A 24,755-nucleotide genomic window follows, 5' to 3' on the forward strand; every position below is an offset into this window, starting at 1 on the left:
GTTGCCATTGTATTTGGTGTCTACAATGCTTTCTCAACTATTTTATATTTTTAGTGAACGAACTGATGTATGAAATGGTGGCAGTATATGCACTATTGCTATTTCTTTAACCTATTATGCAAGAAGTTTATTGATTGATAGGTCTGAAACAGCTTCTTCCTCCGCAGGTAGAGCAAGTGAAACCGAGGTTGGAAGAAGTTGTAACTGAAGTGGGTACCATCAAGACGTATTACTGTCCACATTGTGACTACTCCACACTTCATAAAGGGTATTTGAAAGTCCACATAAATATTCATACTGGTTACAAACCATATCAGTGTCCTTACTGCCCAGTCAGGTTCTCGGACAATACCACCCGCAGAAATCACATACGAAGACACACAGGGGAAAGGCCTTTCAAATGCATTTACTGCCCTTTTGCTGCTATCCAGAGAACGACATTAAATAGGCACATGCAGAAGCATCATGTACAGTAGAACGCTACACTCCCCGCCGTCCCCCTGCATATGTGAGGAATTTTTTCCTTGCCCTTCCTCAAAAAGGTCAAATTCATGTAAGATTGTGAGCCTCATATAATGTCCAGCTGTATGCATTTTTAATGTAAGGTACAGATCCTTTGTGTGATAGTATTTCCATTTTAAGTTTATAAACATTAGCACAAGTCAACAAAAATGACAGAATATAATTTATTACAGGACTTTCATTTCTAGGCACTTACAGTCTTTGTTGTTCTTGATGATGATAAACTTCACCTTTGCAGTGTTATAGCCAAATGAATGCTTTAGGTATTGTGTTGGAATGTATTTGGTTATGAGTCTCTGATGTTTTCCTGTGAATCTGCAGACAATTCATTGTCAAATCATTTGCCAGAGCTTGGAACATTTCTTTTGCTTTTAATTTATAAAATGTTGAATGGGTTGTAAAACTTCAGTGATTGCAGGGATATCTTTTATAGTACATTCCTTATGTCAGTCATTTTCTTTCATTTTGTTCTTGGGATTTTGTGCAGGCTGAAAGGTTTTTATTGTGTTCACTGAACTTTGGAATTTAAAGGGCTCTATAGTGATTACATAAAATTCAGTGTCTGGTGTTTCTCAGGGTAGTAGTCTTGGCCCATTTGTTGTTTGGCCTTAAAACAAAGCTAAATTCTTTTGCATTTGGTGCGTTGTCTTCGCATCATTCCCATCTCCTGAGTATAGGTCTGTGGATGCTGAATCTTGTACTGGAGACTTAGCTAAAGTAGGAGAGTGGTTTAAAGTATAGGAGATGAAGTGGTTTAAATTATAGGAGATGAAGTTGAACCCTAACAGAGCTCAAAGTGTGATCATTAGTAGGTTGAGGACAACTCATTTGAGATTCTAGGTGTCACTCCTGAGTACAGTTTCACATTTAAGAAAGATACCTGGAATACTGAGAAAGTCTTTCATGATAGTTGAGGACCTGTCTGTCCTGAGACTGTTTTTATTCTATTTCTGTTTGGTCTTCAGCAGCTGACTTTTATTTGACATTGCTGGACAAGGGCTCTGTTGAATTTCTTATCCTGAATTTCTTATCCCTGATCTTGATGATAATCTCTGGCACCATTATTTAGTGAGGTAACTATGCATGTTGTGTCAGTCTCATGAATCTGGTCATCCTCTGCATTCCTATCTTCTTAGACTATATTATCCAGCACTTTTTTTTTTTTAATTCTCTCTGTGACCACATTTTATAATGGTCTTCCCAATCATGCAGTTGTATTGTTAAGTATACCTTAGTTTAACCAGACCACTGAGCTGATTAACATCTCTCCTAGGGCTGGCCCGAAGGATTAGACTTATTTTACGTGGCTAAGAACCAATTGGTTACTTAGCAACGGGACCTACAGCTTATTGTTGAATTGTTGAAACTTCAGAAGATCAAACTTGGTGCACATCCTACATGTGTTGAGCAGCCTGACAGGAGTCTTATTGCATTGCTTATTTTTTTATTTTTATGCTTTGATTTTCTGTCATTTGTTTTTATACAATTCATTACCTCTCATTTACATTTTCCATACTGGGGTACTTCCTAATTGAGTCCGTTGGTTTTGTAGAATCTGCTAATCGCCTGAGATTGCAGCTTGGCTTGTGATACTAGTATGACTTCTACCACTACAACTAATAATAATAATTATAATAATAATAGTAATAATTTCACAGGGTGTAAAAACGAAGAATGTGGCAGTGACCATTTATGACTTAGATTGCCCTTACTGGTAATAGATTTTTTTTTGTGGGGCATTATTATCCCAATGTCCCAGGTGTTAATTAGCATGAAAAATTTGAGATCAAACATTGTAAATTTCCTTGATTTTTAAAATGTTATTTTTTTCACAAGTGAATCAATGTTCAACACAATGTTCAACACAGAACTGCTATACTGTACTGTATAATGATTAGCAAGAATAATTTTGTGCAAATGCTTTACTACTCGGTAATGTACTGTAATTATAAAGTCTGCTATTTGATGCCTATGTAAAAATCTAGATTTTTTGTGTTGAGAGTGTTTCTTTTTATTGTAAATAGCTTCTTTATGGTAAAAATATAAATAAAAAATTCACATATTTCTGATGGATTACTTAACCCTCATTTATTTTTTGATATTTTATCAAATTTGTACTACTGCTACTATGGTCCTGTGTATACATACTGATAACTGAAGTGATAGTTCACTACATACCCTTGAATATTACATTTACTCTGAAGCAGAATTGAAATTTTTTTTAACAATTCTGATGAATACTGTAACAGTATTTGGCAATGACATTGTTTCTTCTGGCCTTGTCAAACATCTGTTTCAACCTAAGTCTTGTTGACCTTACTCTTCTGCTAATTGGTTCCCCTTTTTAAAGAGAAAATCACACTGATGCAGTAACTTGTATAGCTTACAACAGATTTGGTAAATATCTGGAAGCATTTGTCCTGGTCTTCCTACAAACAATTACAGATTAAAATGATTGTATAATTGTGAGAATGTGGAAGACGATGGGAAAGCTAGTTGATGTAAAAATCACTTGAAAATGGAATGCAACAATTAAAGGGAATAGACAAACATTTTTCAACTATAGGTTCACAATTCCTTTTCCAAAATATTTGGGACCAGCTGTGTTAGGCAGTAAGGCAGTGCTGTAGATGAAAATAACCTTCAGTGTGATGGGAGAAGTTTAGTGTCATAGCCTGTACATAGAATATGCTTCATTTGAATAAAAAGTGAACAAAAGAGGATTCAGTGGAAGCTGAGTATTTCAGTTTTACTTTGTTTAATGTCTCATGCATTACTGTCTTTCATGAGATGGTGGAGAACAGTTGTATGGATTTAGCTCTTCAGTAATCTGGAATGGGGTGGGGAAATGAATGATTAAAATAACAGCATTTTTGCAGGGGTTTTGGAACATTTGTACATACTTTGTCAGAATCTTGAACCTTTGGTAAATTGTGTTTCGTTGTTATGGAAGTACTGGTTGCATTGCTGTGAATTTCTTGTTGCTTATTACAAATTTGTTGTTTTTTAATACGGTATTTAATTGCACAGTTATTAAGGCAAAATTGTGGAAGGCTGAAAATCAAGTCTGAGGTGTCATTAGATATTGCTAGGTGTCACTAGGTAATCAAACAGTTACTTGCAATAAGTTATAGTAACTTTCTGATTTTGTCACTGTGAACTTACTCTGCTGCTTTAGTGCATAATTTTATTTAAAGCATTTTGGAAAATCTGTAATGCTTTTATTCTTCGCAGGTTGTGCAGAAGAACATGATTACTGTTAGATCAGCGGGGGTTGATGAGGGCGTGAAATACCAATGCTCTCGGTGCTCATACTGCACAAATAGCAAAGAGTACATGAAGCGTCATACAAACCGTCACTTGGGTGTTAAGCCTTGCCAGTGTTTGTATTGTCCAAGGAGCTTTGCAGATCACACCACCCTTAAGAACCACGTGCGTTCTCATACCGGAGAAAAGCCATATAAGTGCCCTTATTGCCCATTTAGAGGTTCTCAGAGAACTGCCTTAAACAATCACTTACGCAAACATGAACTTATCAAGTTTACGTTTTAATTTTTCTTGTGTGAGCAAGGTGAGGAGTTACATTTTATTGAAAATATTCATTTTATTCACGATGCATGTCTTTCAAGTGTTTTATTTTCATGCTTTATCATGTATCATGTTTCCATCAAAAATGATCATGGAATTTGTGGGAAAAAAAAAGTTTTCATATATAGTTAGAAGAAAGCCAGTATCTAAAAAGGGGAAAATCTTTTTCCCCAAGCTTGGTGTGAGAGCCGTGATTCAGGGCCACTGTTGTCCCTTGTTGTCAGGAAACAAAAACAGTGAGGCAAGTAATGTTTGGTTATGTGTCAGCAGTGTCTTAGCAGGTTAGCTTCTTGTCTTGGATTACTTACAAGTCCAGTGAAATGCTACATTGGTCAGTTATCTTTCAAGTGATTTTTGCTGACCTCAGCACAGCCAGAAAAGCTTTTACGATGTAAAATACAGCATTGGAAATAAGGAAAATTATGTCAGTAGTTATTTCGAATGATAATTGATTTTCCAACAGTACTTTTTGCTTGGTAATATTAAAAAAACTGAGTTTGGAACACTTTTAAGGTATATTACCCTAAGATTATTTTAATCTCACCAATTTGTTTATTACAAAGTAAATTTTCAAGGGTATTACTTATTCTAGAAGCACACTTCTGTACTCTTTACAATCATGGCTAAAATAGTGCATTCCTCACAGGTCGTGATGGATACTGTAGGCATGGAAGGTTTCGACCGGCTATTTGCTTTGAAGAAACACCGCTGCCCGTATTGTCCCTACGCAACCAATATCAAATCTCATCTAACAGATCATATTTGTACACACACAGGAGACAAACCTTTCCCTTGTTCACATTGTTCGGTAAAGTTTACCAAGGCTTCTAATCTTAGAAGGCACATTTCGCCTTTGCCACTTGTGATGCTCTTGTGAAGGGTCATGAAAGGCTGTTTGGAATATGTCAAAAGAGAGAGAGATTTTGTATTTGTTAGAGCTGCTGATAGCATACACTTCAATGTTGCATTGTACACTGAATGCATTTGGTGTACAATGATATACCCCAGGTTGTCCTTGCTTCCCTCATTATTGAGGGAGAGTAAAGTAGTGTGAATTGGATTTATCTTTTATGTTTTCCCTGAATTCCTTAACATTTTGGATGCAAATCCCCAAGATAAAATGACATATTGTGTAGTTGTAAAAGAAAGATTTATGCGATTGTTAAACAGTCCTAAGCACTGGTACCGAGCTCCAGGAATTTGTAGTTGTTAACTATGAACTTAATGAAAGATGAGCTATTGTAGGTGCTGAAAGTCTGGCATGACCATCAAGTTTAATTTTAATGTACAGTAGCCTGGTATATATTTAAATTTATCATAATCATAGATTTTTTAAGCACTGTTCTTTATTTTGTTTTGATTCACGAAGTTTGTCCTTGGTGGGGGAAAAATTTGGAAATACTGTAGCAATAACACTGAACGTCATTGAAAACAGATTTAAAAAATGAGTTCAGGAGTATAAGTAATGTATGTAAGAACAAATTAAAGAATTGCATGAATATTTGAGTTTACACTTCACCTTCAGATGTTTTAAACTGCTTTTTCATATTTTCTGGCTCTGAAAAATCTTTCAAGTCCTTTATGACTTTCATTCATCCATTTTCTTGCTCTGCCACCTTGATTGTTCACCACAGTAGTGAATGGCGTCTCCCGGAAAACCATGCATTTCATTCAAAGCATCCATCTATCCCAAGTCTCTTACAGTGTTTTTTGTGATTTTGTCAACCTATTGTGAATTTATTCTGTACATTTTTTGTTAAAATGGGTTTTGATAAGGTTGTCCTAGATACCTAATCACAGTATTATTATTTTTAAAATAATCCAGGCTCTAGTCCTAGTAGAATACTACAAGCCCAGAGGCCCCAATAGGAAAAGCAGCTTAGTAAAGGAAAAGAAATTGAGAAGAGAGTAAAGAAGTAAATTAAGGTGAATAACAAAAATAGGATAAGTGGCAAGATAAAATGAATATGATAATTAACATACTATGGAGTGAGATTTATGTCAGCCTGCTAAACAAAAAAGGCATTTCCAATCATTCTACTACAACTCTTACAGGATAGAGAGGTCATTCTGTAATTTGATCATAACAGGAATTTGAATGGTAGAAAGCTATTAAACATTGAACCTCACTGAAGAAAGGTAAGACTTTTAAGTGACTGCATATGAGTGATGGTGTAGTCTGGGAAGATCTTAAAGCAGAGGATGATTGGAATTATGAAATTTCTCATAAAGCACACACTATAAGCTTTGCCAGAAATTAATACCAAGATCAGGGCTTAATATGTATGACAATACTCATGCTTTTGTCAGGAATTTTAAGAAATGGGTCGTCTGCTGAAGACCAAACGGGAATATATTGTAAACATCGGAGAATATGTAAAAGAATATAGACATTTCCTCTTGATGGACCCAAAAATCTTGCCTTTCTCAGTACAGTGTACCAATTTTTTTTTTTTTTTTTTTACAGCTGAAGAAGAGGCAAACCAGATATGTTCCTTAAAAATGAATTGTTCACATGCAGAACAAACCTAAGTCATAATGTGAGGATAAAATCTTCTAGCACCAACTGGATCTGGATCTTGATCTGCATCTGCTGCAATTAGAATGTGGATCAGTCTCAAAAGAAGCCAGACCCTCATTAGACCTGTTTGCAACAAGATTCAACAAGAAACTAGAGGTCTTCTGTTCCGTGGTTCCAGATCCCTTTGCAGTGGCAGAGGACGTCATGCAACACCCCTGGGACATTCTGGAGGTTTATGCCTTCCCTCCATTTTGCCTAATCCGCCAGGTTCTGAACAGAGTATTGGCCTCTCAGAATGACACTAGTTGCTCCCATGTGGCCTCATGCGAAATGGTTCCCCAATCTCCTAACCCCACTGTTAGAAGTTCTGAGAGAGATTCCTCTGTGGCACAACCTTCTGTGTCAACCCCACTTCCAGAGATACCCCTGCTCGGTAGGGCCCCTATCTCTTTGTGGTTGGAGACTATTCCAGTATCTCATCTGAGCGTGACGTGAGGCTTTTCTCGCAGAGCAGCATCGGAGAAATCTGGCTATCTGAGGTCTTCCTCAGCCGTGTACCAGGGCAAGTGGGCCCGTGTACTGTGGTTGGTGTCGTCAACGGGGTCTCTCCAGTCGGAACTTCTGTCCAGCAAGTAGCCGACTTCCTTATTTTTCTCTGCAGAGAGAAACAACTTTCCGTGTCTTCCTTCAAGGGCTACAGAGCTGCCTTGAATGCAATTCTACATATGAGGAATGTTGATCTTTCTTCCTCATGGGAAGGGGGAAAAGCTTTGAGCAGTCTTATCCTCCTAAGGAACTTAGACCACCCAGTTGGGACCTGACTTGGTTGCTGGGCAGCCTCACATGTGCTCTGTTTGAGCCTTTATGTCGTGCGTCAGACAGGTACCTGACTTTCAATAAGGTTTTCCTGTTGGCCCTGGCCTCTTTGAAACGAGTTGGTGAACTCCATGGCCTAGCCTTTGATGTCAAACATACGAGCGGATGGACATCTGTAGCCTTCAAATTTGCCCCAGAATTCGTGGCTAAGACTCAAACTCCTCTTCTCATGATGACAGATTTAAATCCTTTTCCATACTGTCTCTGAATGATAATGACCTGGACAAATTGCTCCTTTGCCCTGTCAGAACACTATGCTGCTACCTGAAAAGGACTTGCCATCTAAGACTAGGGGCCAAAGACTTTTTCTTAGCACTGGCTGGAACAAGAAGGAAGTGTCCAAAAATATGATCTCCTTTTGGCTTTGTGAAACTGTCAGACAAGCTTATGGTTTGACTTCATGCCCCAGTCCTAACACAGTGCATGCAAGAGCACATGATGTTAGAGGGCTAGGCCCTTCTTTGGCATTCAGAAAGAACTTGTCTGTTCCAAGGATTTTGAGAGCTGGCACTTGGCTTTGTCAGACCACCTTCACTTCCTTCTGTCTGCGGGACGTTGCCCACAGGTCCTTGGACACTTTTTTCATTGGTTCCGATGGTGGCTGCTCAGCAGGTTGTGTAACTCATCCAGCGCCCCTAGCAGGACAGTATGTATCTTACCTAAGATGATGGTATTAGAGTGAGAATAAATGAGATGACTGGTCTCTCTCTCCTTTTCTTCTCTACCCAATGGGCAATGAGAAATCATTCCATCATGTGCTGGATCGGGTTTGATATCGATAAGGCTGCAGCCTTTTTGTTTGAGTTTTGCTTATTCCTACATGAATATTAAAACTTTTGCAAAAGCAAGTCCCTTCTCTCTCTAGCCAGGGGAGAGAGGATTGATAGCAAACTGTTGATGGCTACAAAGTTTTGCTATCTACAGATACAGTTCTTTAACTTCCTTCTACATTGTCGCATCACATTGTACGAAGGCCCAGAAGTCTGGTTGTTAAATAATCACTTACATATCATGTCAGAGGCTTTGGTTCACTTCGATAGGCTTCCATAAGCCAGGAAGAGTTACCAGGTGTACTGTCGGTTCCAGACTTTCTTTCCTCCTGCCAAAAGTGAGTCTATCAATAAGTTAAGACCCAGGTTTGTTCCACAAATGACAAGTTTTTTAATCAATTTGTATTTTTCATAGCTAACAAAACCTGCAGTTTAAACTTATAGGGCCCACCTCTAACTACCCCAAATCAAGTCACCTGGGCTGCTGGAAGAAACTTGAGGCTCTTCAATCTCTTCAACTCACAGGCATCAGCCACCTTGTTGCCACGACAGTTGCCACCTAGGCTTATCAGCCTACCTTGTTGCCACCAATTCTTTGTTTGTTTTCTTTGTACCGGTTTTCCAGCTGGCGCTAGAAGAATTTTTCTTGTAAAGACCGCAGGTTTGTTAGGTATGAAAAATACAAATTGATTAAAAAATTTGTGATTTTTATGTTTTTTACCAGTTTCCAGCTGACGCTAGAACATTTAATCCTCATGTTAAGACCATAGGTTTGTGAGCTATGAAAAATAAAAATTAATTAAAATTTGTCATTTTGCAATTAAGAATAAATAGAATTTGAAGTGGGTTGCATTTAGGTAAAGAAACACTGTCAGTGCAAAGATTGTTTTGGTTGTTGGGGGCTTGATCCAATGGTCTAGCCTTGCTAACAGTCATACTATGAGTTCTGTGAGAGTTTATAAACACCTCATTGCTCAAATTTTGCACCATTGGATTGATGCCAAGAGGAAGCATCATCTACTTAAACAGTAAGGTGTGTCATCTCCAATATGCTTAGCCTTTCACTTGGTGATGTTGGATTCATGTTCCCTTTCCAGCTTGTTCCTCGGTGTAGGATGAATTATGTACATTCCTCTTTATTTGTTCTGTTTATTGGGTAATTAACTTAATCCTTGATTAATTTAACATTAAGGGTTGGATTAAGGTCATTCATGTCTGTACCCAGCTGACTCCACCCTTTAGAGAAATTACTAAAAATAAATTTAGTCGTTACCTTCGCTGGTTTCTTTGTTGTTTCATTAGGTTTTGATGTGATGTTTGGTGTACGATTGCTTTTAGTCTGGTCTGGCTGTTAGTGGTTTAGTTGGGGTCAGTATTAGCATGTATACCCATAATACTAAGTTGACCAACTCGTTTAACACTGTGAAAATCAGATTTACTGTATTTTGTTTGTGAAAGGGGTCATACTTGGTTACGCTTTCTCATTCGGCCAGCAGTCAACAAAACAACATAAAATCATGGGTAATGTTCATGTGGACTGGCCAGCCTTGTTTGTGACATTGCAGATATATCATTGCTAAGCAACAGCCGTTTGCCAGGAGCATGTGATGCTTATACAGCATATATTGCTTAAGGGAAGTTATAAGTATCTCATAGTTTATTGTAGACTCTGGTGACCCAGCATAGCTGAAACATCTGAATTGTGAGCTTTTTAGAAAAAAAGAAGTTGAAAGCAAGTGCATGTTAAAGTAAACATCGCCACTGCCCCTTTTGTCAAATTTTGTTGAGTATTTGTGAAGTTGCCCCAAGGAAAGAGAATAGTGTTAGGGGCATCATTATTTAAAAAAAAAATGTTTTTTAATATGGCTAAGGTTCATCTCATCACAGGAGATGTGTTTACACCCCTTTGTTCCTTCCAGGTGGCGATGGAGAGTGCTGATGTTGTAAGAGGAGGTACAACCCTCAAGATGTATCAGTGCCCTTACTGTAGCCATTCTACAGTACATAAATTCAACTTAAAGGACCATATTCGCACACATACTGGCTACAAGCCTTATCTGTGCACTTACTGTCAAAAGAGGTTCAACACAAGAACACATCTGAAAACACACATTCGCATACACACAGGAGAAAAGCCTTACAATTGCCGTTACTGTTCATATAGTGCTACACAAAGTTCGTCTGTGAAAAGTCATGTTTTAGCCCATCACAAAGATAAAGTATCATTTTCTAAACAATAACTTTAAAAGTTGTTAAAAAAGGGAAAAACAGATTTCAGTTGGGTTTTCACTTGTGTTCTCAGACTAGTTTTAGGATTTAAGTATGTTCATCAGACGTGCAAGATATAATAAAGTGACAATAAATGGAACTTTTGTTATAAATACCTGGGTATTTATAGTTTGATTTGGTCTGTTCCATTTTGGAATTGGGAGGCAAGCACATATATATATCAGAAAATAAATTTGGTGAGGTTTTCCACATGCTAGTGTCTTGCTGGATTTGCTTGTTATATTGGTAGTCAAAACTGCACTGCAGTTAATTTTGCTTATCATCATCGTCATCACAATTAACATTTTTATATTGTGGTTCCCTTTGATTGGGTTAGACATGAAATAAACTTTCTCCTTTTTCTTCTTTGATGTGCACTTTCTGACTGAATTCCCCTTTAGTCTAATTCATTCATGCCCATTTTGTGTGGTTTCTGAGCCTTCCCACTGGGCTGTTTCCTGCTACTTCCATACCCATTGCTTTCTTTTAATATAGATATAACTGCTCCCATCTGTTCTCATTGCGTGTTCAAACCGCTTTGGTCTTTGCAGTCACCATCGACTTCAAGACGCTGAAGTGTTTTTTAATGCTGGTTGAGAGCATGGTATGGTACATTGCTCTCACATCACTGTATCCTTGTTTCTAAGCATGTTATGTATGATGCAATCTTCAAAGAAGTACTAACTGGTAGATATCATATCACATTCAGATACTCTATTGTTTATATTTACAGTACTAATGTGTCATATTTTATAAAGCTACAGTTCTTAATAGATGTTTGATTTCAATGTTACCTTTCAAAGGGCCATTTTGTAAGCTACTGGAGAATCAGATGTGAAGAGGTATTGATTCAAACCATTAGTTTGTTAACCAGTAAGTGAGAAATTTTCTATAAAATTTAGTCAATATTAAATCTTTTTTTATTTACCCATTTGCCGTTGCATTTTATTACTGTACATAAAACAATATAGTATTTACCTGCATGTCTCATCGTTATCGTGACCAGACTGTTTCAGTATGATGGTGTATCAGTGACAGCAATGAATTTGGGACAGTATGATTTTGGGGAGAAAATTGCTCACTAGATAGGTTGTTGCTTTTTTTTTTTTTTTTTTTTATCACAAAAAATCATAGGTTTAATGGGACACTTCAGCTATTTTTTAAAATATGTGGGTACTATACATGGAGGATTGTTTTATTGTGTTTGTGTTGTATGTTTATGAAACACATTAATAATGTTTCCAATTCCTAATCTATTCCTTTTGGTGCATTGGATTTTGTTCAGCTTCATTAATCATAAGTTGCATTATTTTTCTGTTGGAAATTCCATTTACCTAACCTGTTCAGTCAGGAAAGGGAATATCCTTACTTTGCATGGCCAGGCCTTCATGTGATGCTACCCATTACTCTTTATTCCATGGTGCATAAATTAGTTTGCAGCATCTTGAAGTCGCTCTCCCAGTTCACTTTTTGTGAAAGTACTTAACCTTTTCCTTATACTTTTTTTTTTTTCTTAAATTTTAATGTTTATTTGTTGCCCTTTCTTCATTTCTTCAGTAAACAATACTAGATTTGTTTCTCTTTGTGTAGATGGGAAAACAGCTTATTGCACATTCCCACTGCAGAATTGGTTAGCATTTCACATTTGTTGTTTTGCTCTTGTGACGGTTGGGGAACTTCACTCAGCCTTGCTTCATTAGTCAAGCTGGTTGTTTTTCCTGCTATTTTATTGGTCAGTTTTGCTAGCAGCTTGTGTCGGTAACCAACTGGTTTAGTGGTTTTTGAGTATTTAATCATTACTTTTGGTCACCACTTGCTGCTCTTACAATTGGCCAGTCCAGGTTGTTTTGTTATTTTGCACCAGTGACTCTGCTACCTCTTTCTCTGCATCTTTGTTATAGCTTTATCATTTGTAAGTCACTTGGTTTATTTTACTCTACTCTCTTGAAACTTACTTTTGATATCATCCCTATTTTTTGTTGTTGTGCAAGCCTGATTTACATTTGGATAGCATCTTTTAAGTCTGCTGGAGAGCCTGGAAGTTGGCAAGTTTGTTTATCTTTTGGCAAGTAGAAGATTGCTTTCCATTCTCATTTGTGAAATTGAAATTGAAATATATTCCACTTTATTCTTCCTGCTTTCCTAACCACAGAGTAATTCTTTGACTTTTCTTAGGCATTTTCACAAATTGCATTTTTCATTAAGTACCACATTCACGTTCTGCCTTGTTTTAATTCAGTGCTGTTAGAGATTCGCTGTGGCTGAAGTACGTTGTAATCTACTTCTTGTTCTCGGCTGGTTGTTTGTTAATTTTGTATGTTCAGCAGCTTTCCTACAAATCAAGTTTTTCTTAGGCGTCTTCTGAGGTCTTTCCCATCCTCATTGTTTCTCATGCAGAAAACAAGTTTCATTGTTATATACCATATGTAGACCTGAGTTCCCCATTTGCTACTCTAACAAATGCCCATCACAGTTTGTTTTTCAGAATTGTCATATATTTTTAACTGGATTCCTAGATCTTGGTACATACATGGTGGTTATTACAATTTTAATTAAATTAAACCCTTTATTATCCCCGTTTAAACAATGCTATGCCATTCTTGCTCACGCTCATTCGTTCCTTCCAGGTTACGCTGGTGAACGTTGGTGAGCGAGTTATCAAGAGACACCATTGCCCTTATTGTACCTACTCATCAGCAAATAGGCTGCATTTAAGGGATCATGTGTATACTCATACAGGCTACAGACCATTTCAGTGTACATCTTGCTCAAAGAAGTTCTTAACAAAGACTCACCTGAAGCGACATTATCGGACGCACACTGGGGAGAGGCCTTATCATTGCAATTTTTGCTTGTACAGTGCTTCATATTCCACTGTACTGAAGTATCATATTCAAAGTCAGCATAGAGAAAATGTGGGAAAATAGTGTGTGTGTGTGTGTGTGTGTGTGTGTGTGTCTCTGGTCATTATTAAGCTATATAAGAGTTTGTATCAAAGTGGTTATTCTTCCCAAAAGAGTGGGTAGCTTCAGAGTGGTTATCCTTTCCTTTGATTGTGATAGTGGTATTTAATTGAAGACAAATGTACAGTAGTTGCCTTCCCTTAAATGAAGTTATCTGTTGTAGTTTTCACATGGGAGAAGTCTGTAAATGCACCTCAGTGTTGTTAAACATTAGATTTATTTAATCTAAAAGCATATCAAAGTTATTAGGTTAATTTTGCCATGATAGCTAGAAGCAGTTGTACTGGGACCTGAAACTGTAAACCTATATTCACTTCAGTTCTATGGACTCAGATTTTGTCTGCATTGTTTCCTATGAAGTATTACTTGGTGTTATAAAGTTTTAAGCTAAACATCTTTTGAATAAATTCAAAATGAAAATAAAAACTACTTGAAACTCCTATGGAGATTTTGTTTGCAGTTTACATCCTATTTTGCATACCATATTTTGTGCAAGCATTCAGATAAAGTAATCATGTGAGTTTTCTACATTTGCAAGACATTTATTAGCAAGTGTATTTATCAGTCTAACCTCCTCCTCCTCTTCATTTGAGACTTTTTTTTTTTTTTGTATTGCGTAACCTTTCAGTGCAAGACCCTCATAATTTAGAACAAGGCATATTTTTATATATTCATAAATTGAAAATTTACTGCCCATTTTGATAGTTTAAACACAAGAAAAACTAAAAAAAAAAAAAAACCACAAGAAAAACTCTGTAAAAATGCTTATACCTGAGTATTTTGATATAGTTTTATCACAAAAAGTGCATTTATTCATGAAAATTATATAAAAATACAGTAATTAGTGATTATTTCTCGGTGAAAAATACTGCGAATGGGCGAATTTTCCACGAATAATTGGTAGATATGTTCCGCAGAGAAACCCGCGAATGCGTGAGTCCGCGAAGTGTGAAAATGCGAATATGGGGGGTTTACTGTAGTCTCGTTTGTAATGCATTTATATTCAGCGTAATGCTCCTTTGGTGATCATGGCGATTGAACATCTTTGTCATTAGCATTTCCAAATTAGCTTTTATGTTTACTGGGGTATATGAGGAAAAGACAGTAATATGTTTGGAGCCTGAACTTTTAGGCTAAGAATCGTAACAACATAGATACCCTTCATGTTGAAAGCATTTCCTTTTTATTGAGTCCTTGAATTCTACCTACATTCAGATGACAGTACTATATATTTTCATACTGCTCACCTATGCAAAGTTTTCCTTATAGCTTGGCTAATTAAGTAAATGATGGTATCAACAGCTCATTCACCTTGTTTTTAACTAGCAGATATTGTAATTTTTTTCTGAGATATAGGAACATCATTTGGGGGTGATTAAAGCCTTCAAAGTTGTTTAACCATTATTTCCAATCTGGTTACTGCCCTTATGAAAAGGATTTTTTCCTTGCAACTTTGCCATGATGCACAAGAGAGGGAGGAATTTGTTGTTGACTTTGTGACAGAAATAATACAACACAATTTATGATCTTCATTGCAACACTTTCTGAAAACTGACAGTTGAAGAGTATTACAGTACTGTACTCTTTAAAATTTGCAGCAGTTGAGCACAGTTTTATAAATAATAACAGTTTGTGTAACATTATTTTTGATAGCATAGTCGCTTGTTTCGTCCTGAACTTTTTGAGAACTCAACAGCGACTACCAAAAATAGGTTTTTCCTACATTAAAACCTGTTTTTTCACGAAAATTTAATGTATGAGGTGAATCTGCATTGCAAGGGTGGTATTGTTCTTTTTATGTGGGATTCCTATCTCTCTCTTGAGGATTAGATCCTTGTAATAAGAGAGAAATGAGATCCTGTTGGAGTCTCTGTGTTTACTTTGGAAAAAATTTTTGTGAGGAATGGAATTGGAATAAAATAAGCTTTTATATAAACTGGTTGGTCAGGTTTTAAATATTACTATTCTTCTGACAATATTGCTTCTGCTCCTCCTGGGGAGATGTTTTACATATCAGACGAACATGGTAGAGTATTTTCACTGCTTTGTTCAGTTTTGTAGTTCTCCTTTTGTTCCTTCCAGGTAATGTTGGGTGGCGTTGGAAATGGAACAGACAAGAACCACCACTGCCCCTATTGTAACTACTCATCGGCTATTAAAGGTCGCCTGAGGGATCACATTTACAGTCACACTGGCTACAGACCATATCAGTGTAGCTTTTGTGACAAAAAATTCTTAACAAAAAATCACCTCAAACTGCATATTCGCACACATACTGGTGAAAGACCTTACCAGTGCAATTACTGTTCATACAGGGCTGCCCAAACCTCAACATTAAATTCTCATGTGAAGAAAATGCATAAAGTAGAAACTTATAATTAGGGATTTCCGTAAGCTGTAGTTTCAAGGTCAGTTTAATTAATTCTGTCTGAAGATTGTTGTTTTATTTGTTTTATGACGATTAGTGTTTGGGTGTTTGGATGAGGCATAGAATCAGAATGTTATTATATCTGACTGGTCCACAAATGCAATCAGTGGTTACCTAAATTACTGAAGATCCTCTCTAGCTCTTTGAGGTGGTGTTTCCAGTCATAGAAATGGGTGTTGCAGTTTATTTTCTTAAAACTCTTGAATTGTATATTAATGCAGAGTTTTGACCCTCTTGAAGGGAAGGGTACACATGATTTGCCTAATTGTTGACTAATGAGTTTGCTGTTTCCTAACAGTATCTTATAGACCCCAAGCCTAACGTGCACAAAATGCTGGGGAAGTGGTGCCACCATGTGGTTATGAAGGTATAGTGTGTAGAGAATATAAAACAAAGAGTGACAGACTTACACCAAAGTAGATGTGATTCCAATTGGAAGAAGCAAAGATCCAGGCAAATTTAAAGGAGCTGTTCAAACTAGAAATACCTGGGGCTTCGAAGGAGCGTACTTAGGTTAGTGTAGGCAGGCTCATACTTATTTGATAAGGTCATTTCAAGATGTACTATCATTTACTCACAACTCAAGAATAATGATATCCTTGAGAGAAAAAATTTTCAGATTTTCAAACTGTTGGAAAACATAAAAGTCAAGAACAGTAGGAGGGAACTTTTGTTCCCAGATCAACATTTATAGCAAGGAAGGTGAGCCTGTGAATTAGGTTGATAATTCATATCATTGGGTAGTTTTTCTTAGTCTTCAAAGTCTTGAGGACTTGTGAACTTCTGTAAACTGAAATGTGGGAGAAGAATTGGATTGATGAGAGGATATGTGGTAATGTCAAATGCTGTGAAATTGTGAAAGACTTGAGTTATGGGAGAGGAACGATTCAAAGAGAATGACATTCTCCATGGAAATAGCCAAATTGCTGTTAGACTGAGAAGGTAGAGGAAAGACAGACTCGTAGAAGCTCTGCATGACTCATCAAGAGGAGAGGGAGGTGTTACACAGGGAAAGTAGCGTAGATATTGTTAAGGTCATTGACTTCTGTTATATGAAATATCACCAGAAGTCTAAAAAACACTGTTTATTATCATATCAGAGATACATTACTCTCATTTCATAAGGTAGAATAGTTGTTTTGGAGTGAGTATTCATTTCACAGAGCTGGTCAAGGGGCCTGTATATTTTTGTGCCTTAAACTCCCTTGAACTGCTGTGGGCTGTGTTGCTTGTGAAGGGGATATGCAAATTTTGTTCTATTTCCAAATTGTTTTGCCACGGACAGTAATTTTCATTATAATTTTATATTTAAAGAAAGAGTGTTTCTCATTTGAAGGGTTTTGTTTCTGCTTAGGGAAATTCGTTTAGTTCCATGAATACTTGGAGATGTGAAAGGAAGCGAATGCAAGTTTCAGCATGTCCTTTTACGTGTAGCATTTCAGTTATCAGATGAGCTTTCACTTGAGTTATATTGCAGTTAAGGAAAAAGTTGCTGTAATAAAAACATATCATTCAAATTGGAGCATAAAAGATAGAGCAGCAAGCATAAGAAAATAAAATTTTCTTCCCGTGTTTTCTCAGAACTTGAATGTGAAATCTTGAAGTGCCCTTGTTGATGTGGCTCCGTTCATTTCAGGTAATGATGGAGAATCTTGTGGGACAAGCTAGTGGATGCAAGATTGTCCCAGAACTTCAGTGTCCCTATTGTAACTATGTAGCAGAACGAAAATTACATCTAAAGAGTCACATTTACTCTCACACTGGACATAGGCCCTTTGAATGTTCCTTTTGCCCGAAGAAGTTCTCAACAAAAGCCCACCTCAAAAGGCACATTCGAATACATACTGGAGAAAAGCCCTTTTCCTGTCCTTTTTGTCCCTATAAATCTGCACAGAGCTCAACTCTAAAGCAGCATGTTTTCAGTCGTCATGGAGATCAGGTTCATTTGTTTTAACTGTTAGAGTGAGTTCTCCTTCCAGGATATGCCACTTTTATAATTTCAAGATAAAAGTATTAATAGATCTAGTGTGGTCGGTTTTTTAATTCACCAGTGTGTGTGTGTTGAGATACCATCTTACCTTCTTTAATAGTATCAAACAAGGAATTGAATCAAAACAAGAATATTTGGTTTTCTACTCCAGACCTTTTCAAATGCCAATAGTATGTCAGGAGTAAAGACAAAGGCATGCTACAGGTATTGCCCTACTTACGATGGGGTTAGGTTCCAAAAAACCCATCGTTTGTTGAAAAAATTGTATCTCGAATATGGCCTATCCTGCACTAGGGTAATCAGTACCATCTGTGTAATCAGTACCATCTGTACATATATGGTAGCCTAGCCTACACTACACACTATACTCTATACATAAACAGTATAGTAATTATTAGTGTCAGCTAATTCTGCAGGTTCAATGCAGTTTGACGTATTATAATGCAGTATAAAGAGAAATTGAATAACAAACAAGGCTTAGTCTACACAATGGTATACCGTATAGGCTACATATATGGTAGCCTAGCCTACATTATACTGTACTCTATTCACATATTAACAGTATTTTACAAACATCAACATAACGAATGTGCATCTTTTTTGTGTATCTTTTAAAAAGTTATGCTTTACTACATTGTATCCAGTTGCGTATATTCTCATATTGCTTTTGCATTATAAATTGTGATCAATGTTTTGTTTTGAGAATCAATCACACGGTGTTTATTTCGCCGCATTTAACTCAGTTCAGAGTGCTTTTCTTGCTTCTAGTTAGCATAAATGAATATAGATACTTTATTTGGGACAAGGATATTTTTCGTTATACGAAGTGTTTTTAAGTCGACGTATAACTTAAATACGTCTCGTTGTGAAATTAATTTGGCTGTTTTTTCGTTAATATATGACGTTCGCGGGAATCGCAGCTGGCCGTTTTGGGGTCATGTTTGTTTTGTGTAAAAAAAAAATCAAGATTCCGTTTGCTATTTTCTCTTGATTTCATCATAATACGAGCTTTACGTATTTATCTTTTATCGGTGTGAAAACAGCAGTAATTTGTGTTCTTTCATGCCCAGTAGTTTTGATTAAAATACATTCTCTCCAATTTTATTTATGGTCGAGTTTCATCCATGTTGCTGGTGCGATAATATATAGTCATTAGCAGCTTGAACATTGTTTTCTCAGCTTCAGCTGCAACTTGCAGCTTAAAGTTACTGTAGCAGTATATTTCCTTGCCGATCTTTTCTCCAGTAATTGTTTAACCGTACGATGGTTGAAATACAAGCAAAACAGTTGTTATCCGATTCAATTATTAGCAAAACAACAGTTTCTCTTTCGGTTGTTTATGGCTGTACGCATTTACACAAGAGTATAACATTACTAACAATACTTTTATCATCCTCTTTTTACTTTTTTAACTAGAAGATGGAATAAAGAGATGGAGGAAAAGAAGTTGGTCTCTCTCGCTGCCTGATTGTATGCTGCTGCCTGCGCCCGCGCGAAATCTAAAAATATTTTCTAAATATTTTCGTATCGGTATTAATTGCTAACCCCATCATAAACTCAAAATATTGTAAGTCGAATTATCGTAACTCGAGCACTACCTGTATCTAGAAAGAATGTGCTGGTGACAAATGCATGTATAGCAAATGAGTAATGTCACCAATGCCAACAGCAGCACAACAGACATGCTATCTTATCTGACTGGTGCGGATGAGATTGAAGGTTAGGCCCCAAAGTCAACAAATGTGTAATAAACGTTGTACCTTCTGCATGATGAGGTGAAATTTGAAGGCAGTTTGCTTAGGACCGTTAGGTTACTATTACTACGTTTAATATATGATTTTTTTTTTGGGGATTTAACTGTGTTTTATAGGCATACTTTATATTATGATTATGTAGTACTGCATATATTACTATGACCAGCTGTTTGAACTTAAATACTTTCATATCTAGTGTTTCAGTGAAAGATATCCCAAAAGAGAATGCATCACTTTTAGAGCTGTGCTTCAAACCACATGAGAAAATTCAGTACATACAGTGTTGCACCTTATCATATTCGGCAGTATTGTAGTACTATATTGGGATAACAGGGATTTTTCTCTTTACAAATTTTTCCACTATTACATACTAATATGATTACAGTATGCCTGTACCTACACGTAGAATTGCTTTTAGCTCATGTTGCATGATTTATTTTTGGATGTACTGTCTTGTTTGAAATTATTTTTTTCTTTGCTATGGGACATATTTAGTTCCAGAGATAATGATTAGGAACCAAGGGTTATTCTGCCAGGAGGTGCAGTACTGTGACAGTTGGAATCTTGTTCAGTTGGTTGGATTTGTGGGAAAATTATGGGCAGATTAAGAGGATGTGCATAATTGTCTCGAGAGGAGAGAGAGAGAGAGAGAGAATAACTGGTGTATGTTGGTTGTCTGTCCTCCTCACCTGGGTTATTAGTACATTTTGTATGCTGCAGAATTAGTACATATTCACATGTAAAATCCCTTGATATTGACTGACTGAGAAAAACTTGTGAAGAAATGGCTTTGCAATGAAACCATACAGCATTGAAGGCAATGAAGTTGAGAGCAAGGTTCTTAGTGCTTAGAACCCCCTTGCACTAGTTTGGGGGTACCAAGGGAGCAAACATTGGACTGGGTTGTATGAAGAGGGAAACTGGTGATCTTGACCTTCATCCACTCTGCCAGCCGTCTCGGTGATAAAGATCAGTCTACTGTGGGTATGTTTTTTTAAATCATATTATGTTGGTAATTTCATCAAGATGACTCTTCTACTGCCAATAGGTGCCAGCCTTACTTTAGCATCCTAATGATAGTATAACACTCATATTACAAGTAAGGTCATCAAGGGAGAAAGTAACTTACAAAGTAGTAAAATCAGACCAAGTCGTGGTAATGAAGTTGAAGGTCATTTTTATATGCAATATATATTGTTTATAGGAGTTGGCGGGGAAAAAGAAAATCACCCATTTTTTTATATTTTGGTTTTCTTGAATATTCAATTGAGAACCTTTGAACGTTCAAATGAAGAGATGCTCTTGTATCATACCCAACCTTTGATGTTGGTTTTTGGATTAACTTTGAGTCACCTGTCAAGGTTTTATGATTTGGATAATTTTTTTATTTGTAAGTAATAATAGATTGCTGCTGTCCTGTGGTGTTTGGGATCTTGTTGAATGTAATGTAGTACTTTCTTTTTCATAAATTTTTGTGTGAAGAAAAAAAGTCTTGGTATTCCAAAGCATATTTCTGAGATTTATACATCGTTACATACTTGCCTCAGATTGTATTTTGAATGTCATGACGTTACTGTTTTAATCTCTGCATAATGAAGTGAATGGAATTGTGCAACTAACCTTATTAGTCTTGTAATTTGATAACTTGAAATGCTTTACTGTATAAATATTTTTTATTTAATAAGAATAAAATCTTTTGAGGAACTCTGTAGTGCCATTGTTGACACTGCTTCATTCCTTGCAGGTGATGGAGAGTGATGTTTTGAGGCAAGAAAGTGGTGACAAGAGTGCCAAGAAACTTCAGTGCCCCTTTTGTAACTATGTAGCAAAGAGAAAACTGCACCTAACCAGTCATATATATTCACACACTGGAGAGAAACCTTTTGAATGTTCATATTGCCCTAAGAAATTTACCACAAAAACCCACCTCAAATTACATAATAGGACGCACACTGGAGAAAGGCCCTATGTATGCATTCATTGTTCTTACTGTTCCACACAAAGCTCATCCCTTAGGAAGCATGTTTTGAGGCATCATTGGGATAAAGTTAACCTTTATTAAATATATCAGTCAATTTTAGTCAAAAAAGATTTTTGTTTTAATCTACACGTCTGTAGAGCATGTAAAATTAGTTAACATAAAATATGGCATATTTTCTATTCTGTTTACTAATTTGTATTTAAAAACTTTTGAATCATAACATATACAGTATATATATAATAGGAACACTAGTGCCGAATCTTGAAACTTTGACTGACAAAAGGACATAATGAGAAAGACTATTGTTATTCTCACAAGCAACTCTTACTGCCAGTGTTCAGCAATTCTGAAAGTGTAGCTGGTGCTGTATCTTCAAATCCATTTTTTGGTTGTGTGAGGTCCTATTCATGTTAAATGTGGTCCAATAGTTAGCTGGAGAACTTTGCCATATGCAGTGCTTTGCTATATGGTAATAAGGTAAAAGAATTTTATATACTTTGCTTGTATTTACTCATCCATTGTTTTCATGAAACCCTGAGTCATTATATTTTTATGTACTACAGTGACTTACAAGGATGGTGTGAATTTCAATAGATTCAAGTTAAGGTTTTGTGATTACTGTACGCTGCTTTCATTTCATGTTTTTACTTTGCATATTTCCTCTGTTTCTGCCCTGGTCCTTTGAGTGCACTTGATTGGTGTTTCTGAAAATGCTGTAGTGCCATTGAAATGCAGCATCTGATGGAGATTGTACATATTCTCACCAGATGCCATAAAGCAACATCTAATGGAGATTGCACACATTCTCATCAGATGCCATAATATTAGCAATGTCTGATGCAGATTGCATATATTCTCATCAGATGCCACAGTGCAGCGTCTGATGGAGATTGCACACACACTCATTTGATGCCATAATGCAACATCTGATGGAGATTGTACACATTTTCATCAGATGCCAAAATTTCAGACTGACTAACCATCAGGTCACATCTGATGGCTGGGGGAGGACTGACATCATGTCTGAGGATTGATGAAGGAGTGGATGTATTTCATAACCAACAAAATGTGACTGAGTTTGTATTATAAGATGCTACAAGAGTGAGTTCAAATCTGGTGATTGTATGAAGGATTATTATCTGATGACTGATGGAAGACTTAAGTTGACAGTGAATGTTTTAATATTAAATGTCATGAGTTCCTTGTGTCTGAGGTTAGAGATGACGTGATTGCAGTAAGAAACCCATATTTGATGACTGATCTGTTTCCTGATTGCAAAAGTGGCTTCAAAATTTGTGGTTGATTAAGTGTATGGCTGGATTTACATCTAGTGATAGATGGTTTAAAATTGCATTTAGTGCTTGGCTGTAGAGTGAATTCAAACCTGGCATTAGATTAGGAATTGAATTTAAAGTTGATGAATGCCTACAAAACTGATTACAGTGACTCGGTTCCTGCTTCTTTTGCCAGCTTGATAAACGAGTCTAATACAGTTAGAATCTAAATGAGGTTTTTTTGTTAATACTTTTAGTCTTTTCCATCATTTCATTTTAAAATTGCATTCTGATATTGGTAAAACTTTTTTGCCACACGGAATGTTCTTCCTCTTTCTTGATGCCTCCTTCGTATAGGTACTGAATCTCTTACAGTATTTAAGCAGTACACTACTGTGTTGAGGGAATCAGAATTTCTGAAGAAAGTATACAAAATGTTATCTTCACTTAAAAGCTCCATGCAACATTGTCTTAGTAAATCTGACATACTGCTGGTTATTTATCAATACAGTACTGTATGTGTGAGTGTGTTTTTTAAGTATCTCATATGTAGAAGTTTGCTCAGCAGGGTAACAAGCTATCACTTTTCTTTGTGTCCAGTGTGCTTTCTGAAACCCTTTTTCAAGGTGGATTTAAGAGTTCTTTGTGTCCAGTGTGCTTTCTGAAACCCTTTTTCAAGGTGGATTTAAGAATTTTTGAGGCTTTGAAAAGATTAATTGGGGGTAAGCTAGTGTAAATTTTACGGTGAAATCTTTGTTTTCTTAACAGATGATTCTTGCATATAAAGTTCCTGATGTGGATTTGCAGAGCCTGAATGATTAACCCTGTCATTTTGGGTTTACAGCATATTCAGTGTTAGTTGTCATCCGAGTCCTGTGAACTGGTAGTTGTATTTGCAGTTCATTAATGGGGTGAAGTTGAATGGATCATCATACTTAATGTGCCAGCAAGCAGTTAAAGAAGGAGGCCTTTATAAAATGAAGTTCTGATGCTTCATGTTTCATATGAGCACTGAAAGTGTTTGCAGTTTGAAAGGAAAAGAGTAGTCCAGTAGGGTTATCCAAGATTTTATATAAATTGCAACCTAGTGTCCTTTGTTTCAAGAGACACATGCATACCATAGTGTTGTCTTTATATTTTCATATACCTGTAGTTTTCTGAAACCCAGTACAGTGCTGTAATGAATCAGTAAAAGAATTTATGTTCCTATATTTGTATATACTGTCCTGGTATTAAAAGGAATCAGTGAATTAAAGAGGTGCAGTGAAAGGTTTGTTATTTTCCCCTCAAACAAAGATAAGATCTGTTGCAAAGAGTTGAAGTGAAATAATAGAATTATGGTTTGGTATTTTCTGAATATGTATTACTTCAAGTTGTATTGGAGTGGATATCCTTTTGTTTTGAAGATAGATTTTGATATTTCAGATGTAAATAGAACTTAATTTTGTTTTCATAACATTATCTCCAATAACCATTTAATAAAAGTTTAAAATGTACTCATCACACCTCTGCCATCTTAGGATTCAAGTTGGTGAATAACAATCTGGGAATAAAATCAGTTGTTGCATGTTGTATATTTCTTGAATGAATTGTTGCTTCCATTTCTTTTGTTTCTCATAAGCACTTGTTATTGAAATAAAAATTAAGAGTGTATTGCTGTAGTGTTTCTTTTCAAACACCAGTTTAGTGTACAGTTCCCTGTTAATCATCAACTGACTTCTTGATTCTCACTTTTTCTGATTTTCAAAGATGTTGGTAGCAAGGTTTTATAACTAGAAGCCTGAAAACATCAGTGTTTTTACTGGAGATTTGATTGAGCA

At 36.3% G+C, this 24,755-nt stretch overlaps 1 protein-coding gene across 40 annotated transcripts in view; it reads left to right on the top strand.

Moving 5' to 3' along the window:
- The window catches only part of LOC136845002 (protein abrupt-like), a 239,411-nt gene that overhangs the window by 68,378 nt on the left and 146,278 nt on the right, over positions 1-24,755 (top strand). For 2 of the 40 annotated variants that reach the window (XM_067114656.1, XM_067114649.1), the window contains one exon: positions 168-2,584. The exons of 32 other annotated variants lie outside the window; for them this stretch is intronic. In XM_067114656.1, the coding sequence (XP_066970757.1) occupies positions 168-208 (41 nt within the window). In that variant the 3' untranslated portion in view covers positions 209-2,584. Of the gene's footprint in view, positions 1-167; positions 2,585-4,756; positions 5,607-10,196; positions 10,599-13,172; positions 13,951-15,590; positions 15,917-17,572; positions 19,356-21,424; positions 24,593-24,755 lie in introns of those variants that run through there. 6 more of the 40 variants (XM_067114653.1, XM_067114645.1, XM_067114643.1 and 3 more) reach the window with 6 other exon arrangements.

Source organism: Macrobrachium rosenbergii, chromosome 13 (genome assembly GCF_040412425.1).
Source record: "Macrobrachium rosenbergii isolate ZJJX-2024 chromosome 13, ASM4041242v1, whole genome shotgun sequence".
NCBI lineage: Eukaryota > Metazoa > Arthropoda > Malacostraca > Decapoda > Palaemonidae > Macrobrachium > Macrobrachium rosenbergii.